This window comes from Geotrypetes seraphini, chromosome 2, assembly GCF_902459505.1.
Source record: "Geotrypetes seraphini chromosome 2, aGeoSer1.1, whole genome shotgun sequence".
Taxonomy (NCBI): Eukaryota; Metazoa; Chordata; class Amphibia; order Gymnophiona; family Dermophiidae; genus Geotrypetes; species Geotrypetes seraphini.
The window spans coordinates 314320547-314339357 of NC_047085.1; the positions used below are offsets into that span (position 1 = coordinate 314320547).

The 18811-nt window shown below is 44.2% G+C and overlaps 1 protein-coding gene across 5 annotated transcripts in view; it reads right to left on the reverse strand.

The window, feature by feature from the left end:
• COL6A6 (collagen type VI alpha 6 chain) overlaps positions 1–18811 on the reverse strand; it is a 274284-nt gene that overhangs the window by 200060 nt on the left and 55413 nt on the right. For all 5 annotated transcript variants that reach the window (XM_033930035.1, XM_033930033.1, XM_033930034.1 and 2 more), the window contains one exon: positions 6050–6135. In XM_033930035.1, coding sequence (XP_033785926.1) covers positions 6050–6122 — 73 coding nt within the window. In that variant the 5' untranslated portion in view covers positions 6123–6135. The remainder of the gene's footprint in view (positions 1–6049; positions 6136–18811) is intronic.

The window sequence follows — 18811 nt, forward strand, 5'->3', positions numbered from 1 at the left end:
GGGGGAGTGATGCCGGTTCTCAGGGGGAGGGTCATGAGCATGGGGGAGCGATACCGGTTCTCAGGGGGGGTGGAGCAGCACCGCTGGCCTCTGGGAGTGGGGGTGGGGGGGGTGGAACAGCGCCGCTGGCCTCTGGGGGGTGGGGGTGGGTGAGAACATATCAAGCGAGGAAACTCGCTTTGATACAGTGGCGTACCTAGGGTATGTGGCACCCGGGGCCCATCATTTTTTGACACCCCCCCATGTAAAAAAATATTTTTTGTAATGACCATGAAACGGAATAAATGGTCAGAATAGAAACAGGCAGTGAAAATTTTCTTATATTCCAAACATAACATAACATAAATTATGTCTGAATTGTCATGACATCAGAAGTACATATGGAGTAGTTGCAGGTGATGCTTGGGACAGTTCTGATTGTGTTAGTTCGGTTTTATGTGTTTTTTGAATAGAAGGGTTTTTATTTCTTTTTGAAGGTTTTGCAGTCTGTGGTTGATATCAATTGGTTGTAGAGTTGGGGGTCGAGTGTTGCAGCTCGAATGGCTAGGAGGTTGTCGAACAGTTTTTTTCTTTTGACGTTTTTGGTTGGAGGGTGTGTGAATGATGCGTGAGTTCTCCTATGTCTGTTTGAAGTGGATTGAATTATTTAGCTGAAGAAATTAGTTACCCCCTCATCACACACACATTAATTCTCTTCCATTTTTGTTCCCATTATAAAAAACACTGATAAGTTCCCAGAAAAAAAATACATTAAAATAAGAAGTGAAAACAAAGGCCCCTACAGATGAGAACATAACATATGAATAGCCTAACTGGGTCAGACCAATGGTCCATCATGCCCAGTAACCCATTCTCATGGTAGCCAATCCAGGACACTAATACCTGGTCAAAACCCAAAGAATAGCAACATTCCATGCTACCGATCCAGGGCAAGCAGACACTTCCCCCATGTCTTAATAACAGATTATGGACTTTTCCTCCAGGAATTTGTCCAAATCTTTCTTAAAACCAGCTACACTATCTGCTTTTACCATAACTTCTGGCCACTTCATTTTTAAGTTTAGATCTTTCCTTTCAAACAGAGACCTTGCTAGATGTCAAATACAGCACAAGGTAACTTCACATGGACTTAGCTGTGCAGGAAATGTGAATCTCCTCATACACCCACCATTTCTTTCGATCACTACATAGCCTAATGCCACACAAGCAGCGCTGTTACAAACATATTCTGTAGGTCAATGCTAAGGATAACAAAGTTTCCTTCCTTGGACCAGAAGGAGACACTGATAAACCACTGGAAGAGATCCCAAAACAACACCCAAAGACCCACTCAGTGTGTGAACCAGTTGACTGGAGTGGACTAACTGGGGGGTGGAAATGGGCCCGGAGTTTGCTCAGCAGAATTTCCCAGACCACCTCTTCCTCTCAACACATTGACACGCTGCCACCACCACCACTAGGAACACCTCACTGGGTAGGCCAGCTATGCTATAAACTTTATAAAACACGTTATTATATTTTCTTATAAAGCACATATTTTAACTGAACTCTCTGACATCCTCAGCCTTTCCATTCACAAAAATAGAAGGACGAAAAGTTCCCATTTCCTGCTCTCATGTCCCCGGCCTATACAATATTTTTTTTCTGCAGACCCTTCAAAAGTCTGACCAAATCCTCGTTTCACTTGCATTATAAAGTACTGAGGATGCAATCTCTACCCAATCCCAGGTCCTAAAGTCTAAGACAGTAGCGCAAACTAATGCTGCCAGATTCAGGAAAAAAAATTTTGATTCGATTCAGCCTATTGAATTGGTTTTTCAATTCGATTTTCCTGCCCAGTTGGGTGATTTTTTTCAAAACTCCTGGTGGGTTTTATAGCTTTTTCACGCCCTTTGGCTTCTCCTAACCACACTGGCGCTATGGTGTAAATAAAATAAAGAAACAAAAAGGACTTTTCCTCTCTCTGTTAAATCCTAGCTCACGTTTGCAGTCCAACACCAGCTCTGGCAGGATACACATTTCAAATCTGACATATTATGATCACAAAACAGAAAATAAAATTAATTTTTCTACCTTTTGTTGTCTAGTTATATTTCAAATCTTGTTGGTCCAAGGCTCTGGTTTTCTTCTGATAACTTGCTTGCCAGGGTCTCCTTCTTTCTTCTTTCTGCATGCTAACCATCCATCTGCCAACTCTGTCCTTCCTTTCCATTTCCCTTCCCTCCCCAGGAAGTCTGGTATCTTTCCTTTTTTTCATCTCCCTCCACAGATCCACCTTTTCTTAACTACCCTTTCATCCGGCATCTCTCCTTCCTTCCCCACCACCCCAGAGTCCACCATCTCTCCCTTTCTTTTCCCAATTACCCTCCTATCCAGTATCTCTATCACTCCTCCACACCATCCCTTGTGTCCAATTTCCCTCCCTTTCTGTTCCTTCCCTCCCTAAATCCCATGGTCCATCATCTATCTCCCTCTCGTCTATTTTCAGACCCATTATTTCTTCCTCCCCCCCCCAAAGTTTGGCATATGCACGTCTCTTTGAACACCCCCTTCCCTCTGTGTACTTCTAAACCAAGGTCCCCCCAAAGGCCTGTCCCCCCTTAAAGGCCTGCACCCCCCTTGAAGGCCTGTCCCACCCCCTTGTAGGCTTGTCCCCCCCCCCTTGAAGGCCTGCCTGCCTGTCTCCCCCTTATAGGCCTGTCCCCCCTTGTAGGTCTGCCTGCCTGTCCCCCCCCTTGAAGGCCTGTCCCCCCCCCTTGAAGGCCTGTCCCCCCCTTGAAGGCCTGCACCCCCTTGAAGGTCTGCACCCCCCCCGAAGGCCTGCACCCCCCTGAAGGCCTGCACCCCCCTTGAAGGCCTGTTCCACCCCCTTGTAGGCCTGTCCCCCCCTTGAAGGCCTGTCCCCCCCTTGAAGGCCTGCACCCCCTTGAAGGTCTGCACCCCCCGAAGTCCTGCACCCCCCCTGAAGGCCTGCACCCCCCCTGAAGGCCTGCACCCCCCCGAAGGCCTGTCCCCCCCTTGAAGGCCTGTCCCACCCCTTGTAGGCCTGTCCCACCCCCTTGTAGACCTGTCCCCCCTTGAAGGCTGCCTGCCCCCCCCTTGAAGGCCTGTCCCTCCCCCTTGAAGGTCTGCCCCCCCCCCGAAGGCCTGTCCCCCCCTTGAAGGCCTGCCTCCCCCCTTGAAGGCCTGCCTGTCCCCCCCCCTTGAAGGCCTGTCGCCCCTTGAAGGCCTGCCTGCCTGCCTGTCACCCCCCTCCCCCCTGAAAGCCTGCCTGCCTGCCAGCCCGCCCCACCTCGAAGGACCGCTCGCCCCCCTGGCCTCCCCGCACCACCTATGAAGCAGCACTACCTATGCTCCCGGCCTTGCCGTTCAGTCCCCCCACCACCCCCCCCGAAGGACCGTTCGCCCCACGGACCTTCCTGCACCACCTATGAAGCAGCCGCAGCAGGATCGCAACGCGATCCCTGCGATGCTTAGGCGCTGCTTCTTGCACCGCGGCCCCGCCCCTCCTCTGATGTCAGAGGAGGGGCGGGACCGCGGCGCAGGAAGCAGCGCCCAAGCAGTTCAGGGATCGCTGACGCTGCGGGCTGCTTCACAGGTGGTGCAGGAAGGTCAATGGGGCGAGCGGTCCTTCGGGGGTGGGGGGGGACTGAACGGCAAGGCCGGGAGCACCCCCTCAGGGCTGGCACCCGGGGCGGACCGCCCCTCCCGCCCCCCTTGGTACGCCACTGCTTTGATATACAAATAATTTGGTTTATGAGTATGCTTCTGGAACGAATTATGCTCGTAAACTAAGATTCCACGGTACAGTATATCCATTCTGTAATTCCTAGGGTTACCAGACGTCTGGATTTCCTCCTTTTGAGGACATGTCTGGGGGTCCGGACGGCTTTTCAAAACCTGGCATTTTGTCCAGATTTTGAAAAGCCTCCTTAAATCGCTTCAGGTATGCGCGGATTTCCTCCCTGCTCAACAAGAGCAAGTAGCAGGGGGTGGGGCTAGGGCGGGACTGGGGACAGGATTAGGGCATTTTCAGTGTGGGGATGGGTGGAACTTGGTTGGGACTAGGAGCAGGTCTAGTGAAAGTGTATGTGTGAGGTGTGGACCAGCTGGGAGACAGATGGACGGAAGCTACTGGGTATGGGCTAAGACAAAGTCAGAGACACTGGCAGGGATGGGGGTGGGAAGCGATAGGCAGAGTAGAGATCCCAAATCCTTTGGATGTTGAAAAGGGATCCAAACAGCCAAAAAAGCTAGAAACTCCTGCTCTAGATCATCCCTTTTCAAGTGTCCGGCATAAAATCTCATACCAAGGGTGATGTACAGTGACACATTTATGAGCCCCAGTGTTCTCAGTGCAAAGATATTAGATTTCCTAGAGCAGGGGTAGGCAATTCCGGTCCTCGAGAACCACAGGCAGGTCACAATGAATATGCATGAGATAGAGTTGCATCTCAATGAGGCAGTGCCTGCAAATCCATCTCATACATATTCATTGTGGATATCCTGAAAACCTGACCTGGCTCTCGAGGACCAGAATTGCCTACCCCTGTTCTAGAAAATGGTATGAGGTTTGATGGAGTCTAGACCAGGGGTCTCAAAGTCCCTCCTTGAGGGCCGCAATCCAGTCGGGTTTTCAGGATTTCCCCAATGAATATGCATGAGATCTGTGTGCATGCACTGCTTTCAATGCATATTCATTGGGGAAATCCTGAAAACCCGACTGGATTGCGGCCCTCAAGGAGGGACTTTGAGATCACTGGACTCTAGACAGAGCATAAATGGGGCATAGTTCCCTGCATATATCATAGAGCAGTGTTTCTCAGCTCAGTCCTGGAGTACCCCCTTGCCAGTCAGGTTTTCAAGATATCCACAGTGAATATGTATCGACTTGATTTGCATACACTGCCTTCATTATACACAAATTTCTTTCATGCATATTCATTGTGGATATTCTGAAAACCTGACTGGCAAGGGGGTACTCCAGGACCAAGTTGAGAAGCACTGTTAAAGAGCATTACAACTTATGTTCACTTTTAGCAATCTAGGTGTGAATATTTCCACCAACTCTATAGCTGGTGTAAGTGATCATGCTTAAATTATAAGGACATATTTGTTGCTGCTATATTAGTGTTCTATAAGGGAAAGTAAGCACCTACTTATCTTTATAGATTAGGCTTCAAATATAGGCATCCCTTTACAGAATTGCCTTCCATGTGACCTGCTAGACTGCCCAATAGTTAAGCCAGCCCTGCCCTTGGAATCAGAAATCACCTTTCCTGATGTCCGCTCTAAGACATGAGTTTAACTTGTGCCCTAGACATATTCTTAAATGTCTGATTATAGCAGAAAAACATCCAAGAACTTAAGAATAGCCTTACTGGGTCAGACCAATGGTCCACCTAGCCCAGTATCCCATCTTCACGGTGGCCAATCCAGGCCACAAGTACCTGGCAACAACCCAAACAGTAGCAAAATTCCATGCTATTGACCCAGGGCAAGGAGTGGCTTCCCCCATGTCTGTCTCAATAGCAGACTATGGACTTTTCCTCCAGGAACTTGTCCAAACCTTTTTTAAAACCAGCTATGTTAGCTGCTCCTACCACATTCTCTGGCAACGTGTTCCAGGGGTTAAAATGCCCCCGTGAGATTTAGACAAACTACTCATCAAAAGCTTAGATATCCATCAAAAAAATAGGTTTTGAAAATAGTGAATTGGAAGAGGTTGACAAGAAAAACGTCCACCTGTCCCTTTATGCCACTTTTTGGAGGTTTTTCTCTTTTGATAATGAACCCCTAAGTGTCACCAAATATTAGCGGAGAGCCTGCACATGCAATTTAATTAACCAAGGGCCTCTGCTGGCTGGTCAAATCACTCTGAATATTGATCCTTAATTGCTCTTTTGACCCCCTTTTGTATCTTTTTTCATTGGTATAGGTTTATTGTCATCATTAGATCCGTATAACTGTGCTCTTTGGATACCTGCTAACAGAGAAAAGGTCAGCAAGGGGCCTAGAGTGGGTAAGAAACATGCAAACAAATCCTCACCAGTAGTCTGGGAATCAGTGGAGCACCAGGTGACTGCACAGAGAACAAACAGAAATGCCTTCCAGATATCCATTGCAATGATGTCTCTAGAAAATGAAAACAGAGAAATAATGAGAAAAAGCCCTTACGTCTGTTGCTGTGCACACTGTACTTTTTCATTTGCATGCAGGGCTGGTGCCTTAGACAAACCTTCAATCTTGAGATCCTTCAATTACCCCCTCTTTTACTAAGGCGCCTTAGTAAAAGGACCCCTTTGTAGGTCCATAAGTTCTTTCCACCCTCCTCCTCCCAGTCCTCAAATGATCCTGTAAAAATGCATAACATTGTAAAGGTACACCCTGTTGGTTCTTTTAGTTGTGTGACATAATGTATTGTTTTCCTGTGACTGTCCCTGTCCTTGCTGTCCCCCAGAAGTTTGCAATCCTAGGCAATGGTCTAATCTGTCTAATGTTTAAGCTGGTCCTGTGGTCTAATTCCACTTCTTTCATAAATGGTACATCTCTAAATGTGCAGTTGTAGTGATATAGTTTTGAAGTACTGAAGAATGATTTCAGAGTGATGACCATGCTCATATTTCTACTTATTTGTAAACCTATTTTGAAACAGCCTGGAGGAGGTAAAAAAATGTGAACTCATTAAATTTGCGGATGACACCAAACTATATAGCAGGGTTAAAACCACGGAATACTGCGAAGACCTCCAAAAGGATCTGACGACACTGGAAGAGTGGGCCAAAAAATGGCAAATGAGCTTCAACATAGGGAAATGCAAGGTCATGCATGTGGGGAAAAAGAACCCGATGTTCACTTACAAAATGGGGGGGATCACCGCTAGGGGTAAGTAACCTTGAAAGAGACCTGGGAGTGATGGTTGACACAACATTGAAGACGTCGGTGCAGTGCGCCACAGCCTCAGGAAAGCAAACAAAATGTTGGGTATCATCAAGAAGGGTATCACGACCAAGACGAAGGAAGTCATCCTGCCACTGTATCGTGCAATGGTGCGCCCGCATCTGGAATACTGCATCCAGTACTGGTCGCCATACCTCAGGAAGGACATGGCAGTGCTTGAGGGAGTCCAGAGAAGAGCAACTAAGCTAATAAAGGGCATGGAAAACCTCTCATATACTGACAGACTGAAAGAGCTGGGGCTGTTCTCCCTGGAGAAGCGAAGACTTAGAGGAGACATGATAGAAACCTTCAAGATCCTGAAGGGCATAGAAAAATTAGACAGGGACAGATTTTTCAAATTATGGGGAACCACAAGCACGAGGGGGCACTCGGAGAAATTGAAAGGGGACAGGTTTAGAACAAACGCTAGGAAGTTCTTTTTCACCCAGAGGGTGGTGGATACATGGAACACACTTCCGGAGGCTGTGATAGGCAGAAGCACGTTACAGGGCTTCAAAGAAGGTTTGGATAGGTTCCTAGAGGACAAAGGGATTGAGGGGTACAGATAGGAGTAGAGGCAGGTTATAGGGATAGGAGTAAGAGGTAAGTTATAGAAATAGTCAGGGATCACTGCTCAGGCAATAGGCCTGATGGGCCGCCGTGGGAGTGGACCGCTGGGTGAGATGGACCTCTGGTCTTCCTCAGCGGAGGCAACTTCTTATGTTCTTATATACTTAAGCACATTCAGGATGATTTTCAGCCAGCACTGGGCAGTATGATGTCTGCCTGACGTTGACCTTCAACTTATATATTCAGTGCTGGGCCATTTGAAGCAACTAGCATGAATATCTAGGGTCTTTTTGTCCTGCTCTAACTTAACTGGCCAGACCTGAATATTTACTTAGCTGGTTAATGGCGGGCATAGATAGGACTACTATTTAGGCAATCCAATTTGCCCGCTAAACTTAGCGTCTGGCACTGAATATTCGTGGCTAGCCAGCTAACCCACTTTTCTATGAAACCACACTAGCGGTTTCTAGTTCAGGGACTCAATGAGCATCGGGAGCAGTGCAGGCCATTCAGCGTGGCTCTCTGTGATAAAAAAACACTAGCGCAGTTTCGTAGAAGAGGGGGTAAGTTTTGTGAAAAGGTCGATTAGTGTCTAACCATTAACTGTGAATATTCAGCAGAGATAACCATTTATCTTCCATTGAATATTAGCAGTTAGCTAGCAAAATGCTATTTAACCAGTCAGGATCCATTCCTGGCCAGTCAAGAAGCTCTGAATATTTGGAGGACCATGTTTATGTTTATTTAAAAGATTTCATATACCGCTATTTCTCATTAGACGTCACAGCAGTTTACAAAACAACTAAAAACAACTAAAAACAAAAAACCCAGAAGAAAAAGAACAATTAAAATAGGAAAAACCACATTCATGCTAAGGAAAAAACCCCAAAACCAAAACTCCCCCCTCCTGCTCTCATCCTGGTAATTTGTGACTTTTCCACTCTTTACATTTTTGGTTTTGCCATCCCTTTGTGTTTTTTTTGGAAGGAAAAGGCAGATACATAACAGAATATGCAACAAAATCCAGCAGCATTATGTAAAAAAACCCCTAGTGGTATTGTGATGCAATTGCATTACAATTATTTATTACAATGAAATATATGAGATATAATCACAAATTAGATGTTTCAATAGGTTTCCCATTCAATTCACACCAAAACAGAGGTTAAACATTTAAATGTTTGTGTTTATTTATTGCAACTTAAAACCCCCCAATAACAATTGTGGGTGAAAGAAAGCTAAATAGGTATTTCCAACAATTGTTGCTATCAGATGTTGTTTAAACAAGGTAAATTAAATGTAAATATGAGCATAAATGAATTGCAAAGCTAATTTACCATTCACATGTGGTCAAATTTATATTGATTGCACTATTATTGTTAGTGATACTATTCAAGCCTCAAACAAACATGTCATATCTTTCAGCTTAATACCAACTTTGTTCTAGGACAGTATTTCTCAACTCAGTCCTGGAGTACCCACTTGTCAGTCAGGTTTACAGGATATCCACAATAAATATGCATACACTTGATTTACATATATTGCATCCATTATATGCAACCTTCTTTCATGCCTATTCATTGTGGCTATCCTGAAAACGTGATTGGCAAGGGGGTACTCCAGGACTGAGTTGAGAAATACTGTTCTAGGATATCCAAAACCACTAGGTGACTATTTTAAAACCAGAGAGTGTTTCTCAGTCCCAAAGTTCCATAAAATACAAAAAGTATATATCTGTGTGCACACAAAAATAAAGTATTTTTTAAAAAAAACCCCAAAACCCTGTTTTTGCCAGTATTGCTGCTTTCTTGCATTGGATACTGCCGAGTTGTTGTCCTATCACCTTTCTGGAACTAGCAGCTCCTCTGAAGATCCTAACCTCCCTGAATGAATGCAGGCTAAAGTCAGTGTCTTCTTAAGCTAAGTGAGATGTGAGAAGCTATAGAGTAGGGGTTCTTAACATGGGGTCCATGGATGGATTTCAGGGGGTCCTTGAGGGTCACATATAAATTAACATTTATATTCACTATACAGCCCAGAACTGTTGATTTTTTTTCCACAGATAATGAGAGAGTAGATATAGTAGTAATTAGAGAATGACACGGTGTGCAAACCCCGCTGGAAGACGCGGTGGGCCACGGAGACGCTACAGCCCGAATCGCCACAGACATGGGACTCCGGAGCAAAGGGAAGCCCCAAACAGCTGAACCTGCAGCTTCGCGAATTATTGCCGGCTCAGCTGAGCGTGGATTCCCTTGCGATCAGCTCAACCGGACTCCGGAGCAAAGATAAATAACCCCCCACCTAAATCCAACTCCTCCTCTTGATCTGTTATCTTTTTCCTCTCTCTCTCCCTCCCACCCTCCACCCTGCGTCCTACCCGGTCAGTAACTCACAAGTAATGCTTCATGATTGAATTGATTCACCAATTCAATCTGGCTGAATTGATTCAATTTGTTGAAAAAAAAAATCAGATTACAATTCATGCTTACTCTTGGGCTTTTCCTCTGCTGCGGATGGGGAGACTGGGGAAAATGGAAGAAAGAGGAAGAGAATAGAGATGCCAGGCCCTGGAGAGGGGGAAGACAGAGTGAGAGAGAGAATCAGAAAGACCCCTGGAACAAAGGTGGGAGAAACCGTCCTGAAACAAAGGGGAGGCAGAAGAATGGGGGACAGATGTTGAATTTGGGGGTGTCTAGAGAAGAGAGAGAAAGAGAATGCAGAGAGGTAGAAAGATTCTGGCCCAAGAAGGAAGGAAAGAGAGAGAGAGGCAGAGAAAGACCTGGAAGAAAGAAGAACAAATGCTGGACATAATGGGAGGGGATTTGCTAGACTATTGGAGGAGCAGGCAGAGGGGGAGAGACCCTGAGGAAGATCATAACAGAGAAGGGCGAGACCTGGAGCAAAGTCTGGTGGTAGTTAGTAGTAGTACCTAGGTACAAAGGGGGAATGACAGTGGATTTGGATCTTTAAGCTGTAAAGCTGTAAAGAATGTTGTTTCCTTTAGAGGATGGTGGTTGCAGTGATGGGGACAGTGGTTGCGGGGATGGGGACTAATTTTTCCCCATGTCATTCTCTAGTAGTAATGGTAGTAGAAAATGTAGTACTAGTAGTAGATTTGTTTTAATTTGCATAACAGGGGCAGACTTGGTGGGCTATAGCCCTTTTCTGCTGCTTTTTTCTATGTTTCTATTACTTTTGCATAAAATAGGAGGTGTTTTTTTTTTTTAGGTTGTTTGAAGTTTAATAATACTTTGTGTATGTCATATATGTATGAGACAATCAAATCTCGATAAATAAAGTACATTATATTCATTGCATGGAAAGTTGTGTTTATGTGAATATTTCTGGGGAAGGGGGTCCATAGCTTTCATCAGGTTCTTATAGAGGTCTGAGGCTCTTAAAAGGTCAAGAATCACTGTAATAGAGACACAAATATATATGGAGGAAAAGAAATGATGAAGGAAGACCTGGAAGATAATTCTTAAAAGAAGGAACTTGAGGGCAGAGAGAAAGCCAAGATCAAGCAGAGCCAGACGCTAAACTGCAGACACAAAGGTTGGAAAATTGTTTAAGATTTTAGTCAAGATTTCTGTGTCACCTGGGCTGAAAGGTAGGCGATAGCTATATTTTGCCCTTCTACTCCAGCCCTGTAGTCGTGGCATGGATAGGCAGAGTGGTTAGACCAGGGGTGGGCAACTCCGGTCCTCGAGGGCCGGAATCCAGTTAGGTTTTCCCCAATGAATATGCATGAAATCTATTTCCATGCATTGCTTTCAATGCATGTTCATTGGGGAAATCCTGAAAACATTACATTACATTACATTACATTACGGATTTCTATTCCGCCATTACCTTGCAGTTCAAGGCGGATTACAAAAGGTTAATTTAAATAAAAAACAGAGTTACAATGATTAGCTAGAGAGGTAAGTTGTAGATCTTTTAAACATTTAACGGGTTGTTGAGGGTGAGGTGGTTTGTAAAAGAATTAATAGGTGGTCATAGTGGAGGTTCTTTTGTTATTATTAGTGCAGTGATGGGTAGATCAGATGTCAGTTTAAGAGTTACAAAGAGGTCGTGATGTTATTGCTGCTTCAGGAATTTCTTGAAAAGTGTGGTTTTTATTTCTTTTCTGAACGTCCTATAGTCTGGGGTGGTCATCAGGAGGTTGGAGATCTGGTTGTCCAGCCTTGCGGCTTGAGTGGCTAGGAGGCCGTCATGTAGTTTTGTCCTTTTTACATCCTTGATTGGGGGTGGTATGAATGGGGAGTGCGTTTTTCTATGTCTGGTAGTGGGTGCTTGGATGACGCGATTGTTCAAGTATGCGGGGCTGTCTCCGTGTAGGGTTTTAAATAATGTGCAGTAGAATTTGAATTGGATTCTTTCTTGGATTGGGAGCCAATGTGAATTGATGAAGGCTTCAGTGATGTGGTCATGTTTTCTCAATGAGTAGATGAGTCTCAAAGCTGTGTTTTGGATTGTTTGGAGTTGTCTAATTGTGGTTGCAGGGCAAGGAAGGAGGAGGATGTTACCCGACAGGATTCCAGCCCTCGAGGACCGGAGTTGCCCACCCCTGGGTTAGACCATATGGTCTTTATCTGCCTTCATTTTTCTCTGTTTCTATGTCCCCTACTTTGGGGTCTTTCTGCCAATGTTGGTGTTCTTCTCTCAGTGCCTTAGGATTGTCATTCCACATGTTTGTTGATTTCACATGTTACAATTTTATTGTCCCAGAATCTGTAGTCAAGATGGGGAAGTAGAATCTCTTTTTTAACCACCGGGAGAACAGTGCAGATGAAAGTTTAGGCTGCATTCCAATCTTTCTTTGAAGAAGGGGGCCCTAAGTCCTTTTATGTGATCATTCTGGCAGTGTTACAGAAAGCACAGACTTTCCATCAAGTTTTCCCGACAAAACATTCTTGTAGAGACACTTGGATATATCTTCATGTACCCCCTCAATTGGCTCATTTTACCACAAAACTTTGACTCTGACCTAAATCTCTTGGTGCTTCTGTGACCCCTACTCAGAGGATATGGGACGTTTTTGCCAATATCGGTGCAATGTTGCAAAAAAGAAAACACAGTAGCACTTGATTTTTTTTTTTTTTTTTAATGGCTTGGGACAGCTTTTTAAATACTTAGTTTTGGGCTTTGTTCTAAAAGACAGAAATGGAAGAACCATTTGGAAGAACACAACTAAGTGAATAAAAAGGCAAAGTCTGGAATTTCAGTTTTGGGGAAAAGTGCATCTTTAATAGACCAGACAAAAAAATATATTAGAGCTTGATTTTGTTTCTTCTTTGCCTTTTTTCCCTGTTTTATTTGCCCCTCCCCCTTTTACAAAGCCACATTAACAGTTGCCACTGCAGTAACTGCCCTGAAGCGCCTCAGAGATTTAAAAGGCTTCGGGGCTTTTGCCACACGGTAGCCGCTAGTGTAGTTTTGTAAAAAAGGGGGTTAGTTATTAGGATTTATTTATCACCTTTTTGAAGAAATTCACCCCTGGCTTTCAAGTTTCATGTTTTATTAATATTTGATATACTGCTCATTGTGGAGACTTCTAAGCAATTTACAATTTATAAAGTAGTAAATATAGTAATTGTAGAAATTAGGATCGAGAAGAGAAATAAGAAAAGGTTGGGAGTTAGTAGTTAGGTGCCATCAACTCATGTTCAAGTCCTAGCAATTTGATGAATTATAGATCTAAAAACAAATCGGTTTTGTGCTAGTCCGGTAAGGTCCTCCAGTGTCATCCCCATGGTTGTTTTCAACGTGTCCAGCCATCTGATTGCAGGTCGCCTTCTTCGCTTGGTTCCTTCGATCTTCCCAAACATGATGTCCTTTTCCAATGCTCTTTCTCTTCTGACAGTATGACCAAAATAAGACAGTCATAACTTCATCATTTGGACTTCGAGTGACATAGCTGGTTTGATTTCTCTCCAAGGCATGGTCTACTTCCCGCAGAACCCTCAACAGAATACTTCTAAATCTCCCTTCCACAAAAAAATCTGTAATACAAACGTGTTTTCCACTCCATGCTCACCTTTCTAGGCGTAAAAACTTGAAATGACCTTACTGAAATGACCAGGACGGAACCTAACTACACCATATTCCGGAAGAAACTGAAAACTCATCTATATGACACTTAATCACCTGTATCCTCTCCTCCCCCCTCCTTCCCTCCCCTCCTCTTCTCTTCTCCCACCCCCCTCCTTCCTCACACCCCTCTTTAAGTTGCCTTGAGCCTACCTAGGTATGAGCAACGCAAAAATAGAAGAGAAGATTAGATTAGATTAGATTTCTTCCAGAATCAATTTGTTAGTTCATCTGGTGATCCACAGCATGCATAAAATCCTCCAGAACCAAAGATGAAATGAGTAAAACTTATTTCTGTCTTGTCTCCATAGAGGGGCATAATCAAAACAAACGTTTAAGTCTGTTTTGGGCCTAGGGCGCAAGCCACCCAAAGTTGGCAGTGTCCAAAGTCCATTCTTGAAAAATATGTCTAAAATTTTTTTCTCCAAAAATTGTCTAATTCTACATCCAGTCGTTTGATCTTCCAAATCACTAGTACGTCTATCTTTATACTACATTCTCGTCCAAAAAATTGTTCAAATCCCAAATGCCTAGAACAAGACCTTTTGGACATGGAAGGGGCCAGCAAAGTGATGGACTGGCCACCCAGACATGGCAACAGAGTAGTAGGGCAACTTACAGGGCACTGCTGTGAACTTCTCAAAAAGGGGCCACATAAACATCTCACCACTACTCCATTGCAGGTCATGGTGAGCCCCCCCCAAAAAAAAAAACAACAAAACCCCTACTATACCCACCTGTCTTCAACCCCAATAGTCTTTATGGCTGCAGGTGCCACCTATATGGCAGTACAATAGAGGGGGTTTTTTTTTGGGGGGGGGTTGTGGACTTACATTTTCCATCATGAATGCAGTGGTTAGAGTGGCTTATGGGCCTGGGTCCTCCTCTCTATGGCTCACTAGCCCACCTCCCAGACTACTTAAGCCACCTCTGTGCAGCTCTACTAGGCTTTCCTATGCTAGATGCTGATGTTCTAGAGGCAGGTATGTACGTTTTTATTTTGATTTTTATGGTGGTGTGTGGGGGGAGGGGTCAGTGATCACTGGGGAAGTGTGGGGGGGGGTCTGTACTTTGTGTCTGCAGTGGTTATCTGGTCACTTTGGATAACTTATGGGCACTTAAACCTGTTTTTAGATCACGCACGTCACAACGTATAAGTTCCGTCCAGGCAGCTTCGTAAAACTTTCGATTACCCCTGCACTATGACTAAGTCTAGGTTGGCCCACATTCTACCCACATTTTACCCTAACCACCCTTTCAAAGATGCCCCTTTCAGCTCTGGGCGCACAGCAGGATTCAGAGGCCTAATAAGTCACTGGATACGTCTAAAAACCTGTTTTGATTATCGGCACCTGGACGACCTGTCTTTTAGGTCGTCCAAGTGCCGATTTGTTTAGGTTTTTAGATGTATTTCTGTTTTGATTATGAGCCCCATAGTATCCAGTTTTCGCATCTGTTGACCACTGAGAAAATGAGTATGTGGACAAGTATGATCTTTGTTTGGAGTGTTACCCCCTTGCCTTTCAATACTTTGTTGAGAGCCTTCATTGAAGAGCAATCAAGTGCTATTCTGCGAAGTATTTCTTCCCTACTAGTTGCTTCTTTGTTTATGAAAGAGCCTGAGAGTGAATCCTTTACAACTTCTATTTTATTGCCTTCAAACTCAAAATCTTCATCATTTTCCGTGTTCATGATCTTTGTCTTGTTTATGTTCAGTTCGAATCCCATGTTATGACTTTCGGCTTTGAATTTTCTCAGTAGATACAACCATAGGCAGTGGAACGCTTTTTTGTTTGGGGGGGGCTGAGAGCTCAGCCCCCAGACCCCACCCCCATAATATTACCAATTGTAATATCATTTTCCATTCATTTTTCATATATACATACAATATAATCTTATTAACAACACATAATGGTTAACAACAAAATCAAACTACACAAAGCACACTGTATGCTTCTCAACATTCATTCCTACCACACGCAGAACACAAATAATAACCCCTATGCAAACACAGGACCACAAACTCAAAGTACTAATATATAAAAATGAAACCCTAAGATGCAAGACTCTGCATACAATGCAATACCACAGAAACGGTGACACGTGTCCCCTAGTAATGTGCAAAATATGAAGACAGTAGATGTAAATTTGAAAAAACTGATACATAACAATCACTACTTTACAAATTAACAAATAGAAATATAACAAATATGAGAACTAAGAAAATACCATTTTATTGGACTAATCCATTTTTCAATTAGCTTTCAGAGGCCAAATCTTTTTTCAGAACAGTACAGTATACTGCTGTTATGGTATCCTGTCCTGATCTGAGGAAAGGGGTTTAGTCCCCCCAAAATTGCCTTATTTCCATTTCCTATTTATAAACTTTTAGCAATACAACTACAATACTACTTGATTCGACATAGAGCAACAAAAAAAATGTATTTCTACCTTTTGTCTTTTCCGCTTTAATAATCTTCTCTTCACTCTCTTCTTTCTATACAGCATTTGTCCTCTCTTCCATCATCTGCCCTCACTCTTTGCTCCTTCCACCCAGCCTCTGCCCTCTCTCTCTACCCCTTCCATCCACTATCCACCCTCTCTCTCTTCCATATAACATTTTCCCTCTTTCTATGTCTCTTCAATAAACTGTATATCCTATGTATTTCTCTCCCTCCCCCCCCCCGTCTTCCTTCTCCCTCTTTCTCCCCAATTGGGTGCAACAGAAGCATTTCTCTTCCCCCCAGTATTCCTTCTCCCTCTTTCTCCCCAATTGGGTGCAGTGGCATTTCCCCCCTCCCCTCCCCTGTCCTGTCTCACACAGCCGTCGGCAGTGCAGCATTCACAACTCGCTGTTCCTGCTTGCATCGGGCTTTCCTCGCTGCCGGGTCCCACCTACTTTCTGTTTCCCAGCAGCGAGGAAGGCCCGAAGCAAGCAGGAGCACAAAGTTGTAAGCTTCCCTCCCTCGCTGCCCTATCTCCCGCTGTAGCCTACAAGCGACTTCATCCATGCTCTGGGGCTCTAACTCCATGCTTGTCAGCTTCCCGACTCTTCTCCTCCGAAACCGGAAGTTACATCATGAGGAGGGAGGGAGGAGAAGCAAAGTCAGCATGCATGGACTTAAAGCCCCAGAGCATGGGTGAAGTCGCTTGCAGGCTATGGCGGAAGATAGGGCAATGAGGAAAGGAAGCTTATAACTCGGTGCTCCTGCTTGCTTCGGGCCTTCCTCGCTGCCGGGTCCTGCCTTTGCGGAAACAGAAAGTAGGTGGGACCCGGCAGCGAGGAAGGCCCGAAGCAATCAGCAGCGAGTTGTGAATGCTGTGCTGCTTTGCTCCCCCTTAATGCCAGCCCTGGAGCCATGGTCAATTTTTGGGAATGCCACGGCCCCTATGGCCACCCCCGTTCTGATGCCTATGGATGTATTCTATGCTGCTGGTGATGAGCGTTGTATCATCTGCATAGCACAGGTTGTTTATATTTCGGCCACCAACTTTGAAACCAACGCTCTCTTCTTATAAATTTACTTTTCTGAGAAGGCTTCACTGTAAAGATTGAACTTGTAAGGTGACAAGATGCATCCTTGCCTGATGCCATGTTTTATTGGAACCAATCAGCGTTGCCATATTCTGTGCTCACTGCAGCTTCTTGTTTTCGTAGAGGCTCTTTATCAGCTGAGTTATGTGTTTGGGTATTCTCATTTGTGCTACAGTTCTCCATAGTCTATCATGATCCACACAGTCGAAAGCTTTTCTGTAGTCGATGAAGCAAAAGTATAGAGGCTTTTGGTATTCTTTGCCCTTCTCCAATATCCATCTAACATTGGCAGTAATATCTCTTGTTCCTCTACCTTTTCTGAAACCAGCCTGAACTTCGGGTAGTTCTTGCTCAAAGTATGATTGCTTCATAGTATTATTTTCAGCATTATTTTGCTGGCGTGTGGAATTAATGCAATTGTTCTGTAGTTGTTACAGTCCTTAGCATCACCTTTCTTTGGTATGGGTTTGAACAGTGATCTTCTCCAATCAATTGACCATGTTTTTTTCCTTTCAAGTCTGTTGACACAGTCGAATGAGGGCCATGATAGAACCTTCTGAGCCTTTGATTAATTCAATTGGAATACCATTGATAACAGGTGACTTGTTTTTTGATAAAGCTTTAATTGCTGCTATGACTTCTTTTAAAATATCTGGTTCTTCTTTGACGTCAGTTTCCAGTTCAATTTCCCCAATATTATCCTCATTGCCTTTTTTGTATAGATTTTCCATATATTCTTTCCATCTTTTTTTAATGCTTTCTGGATCTTTTTTTTTTCCTTTGGGGGGGAGGGAATTCTTACAATAACTACCAAGGACCACAAGAGTACGGGCCTTTGGGATCTTAGTGACCTCTTGGTCATCTTCTGTGTGTTTATCGGGGGGGGGGGGGAAGAGAAGTTGGGGTTTGGGGTTTTTGCTGGTTGGGTAGGGTTGGGTAGGGTTGGGGAGATGGGAGGGATTGCTGCTTTTGTTTTATTATCTATTCACAAATGTATTGTTGGATGCTGGTTCTTTTGATTTTGTTCTATTCCTTGATGTCTATTGCTTGGCATTCACAATAAAAAAGATTTGAACATAATGCTTTCTGGATCATTCAATATCATTCCATTGGCGTCTTTAAGCATCCCCAATTGAAGATGGAATTTCTGCCGCAATCTCATAACCTCCTGATATATTAATCTGGTTATTCCGTTCACAAGTTCTGATTCAATTTTCTGACAAATATTCTTTAGATATCATTCTTTGTCTTACTGAACTTGGTTAGAGTGTCTTATGGACCTGGGTCCTCCTTTCTGTGGCTCATTACCCTTTCACCAGGCTTCTTAAGACACATGTGTGATGCTCTGCTAACCTTTCCCATACCAGATGCTGCTGTTCTGCAGACAGGTATGTACTATTTATTCATATTTGGGGGGGGGGGAGGTGAATCCACCAAAACCCTACTATACTACAATATAAATGCTACCTGCAGCCATAAGGGCTATTAGGGTGGGAGACAGGTGGGTATAATAGGTTTTGGAGGGATCACAAGACATTATAAGGGGGTTATGATGAGATGTATATCTGGCACCCTTTATGTGACGTTCACAGTAGTGCTCTTCAAGGTGCCGCACTGCTCTACTGGCATATCTATGTGACCAGTCCATTACAATGCTGGCCTCTCCCATGT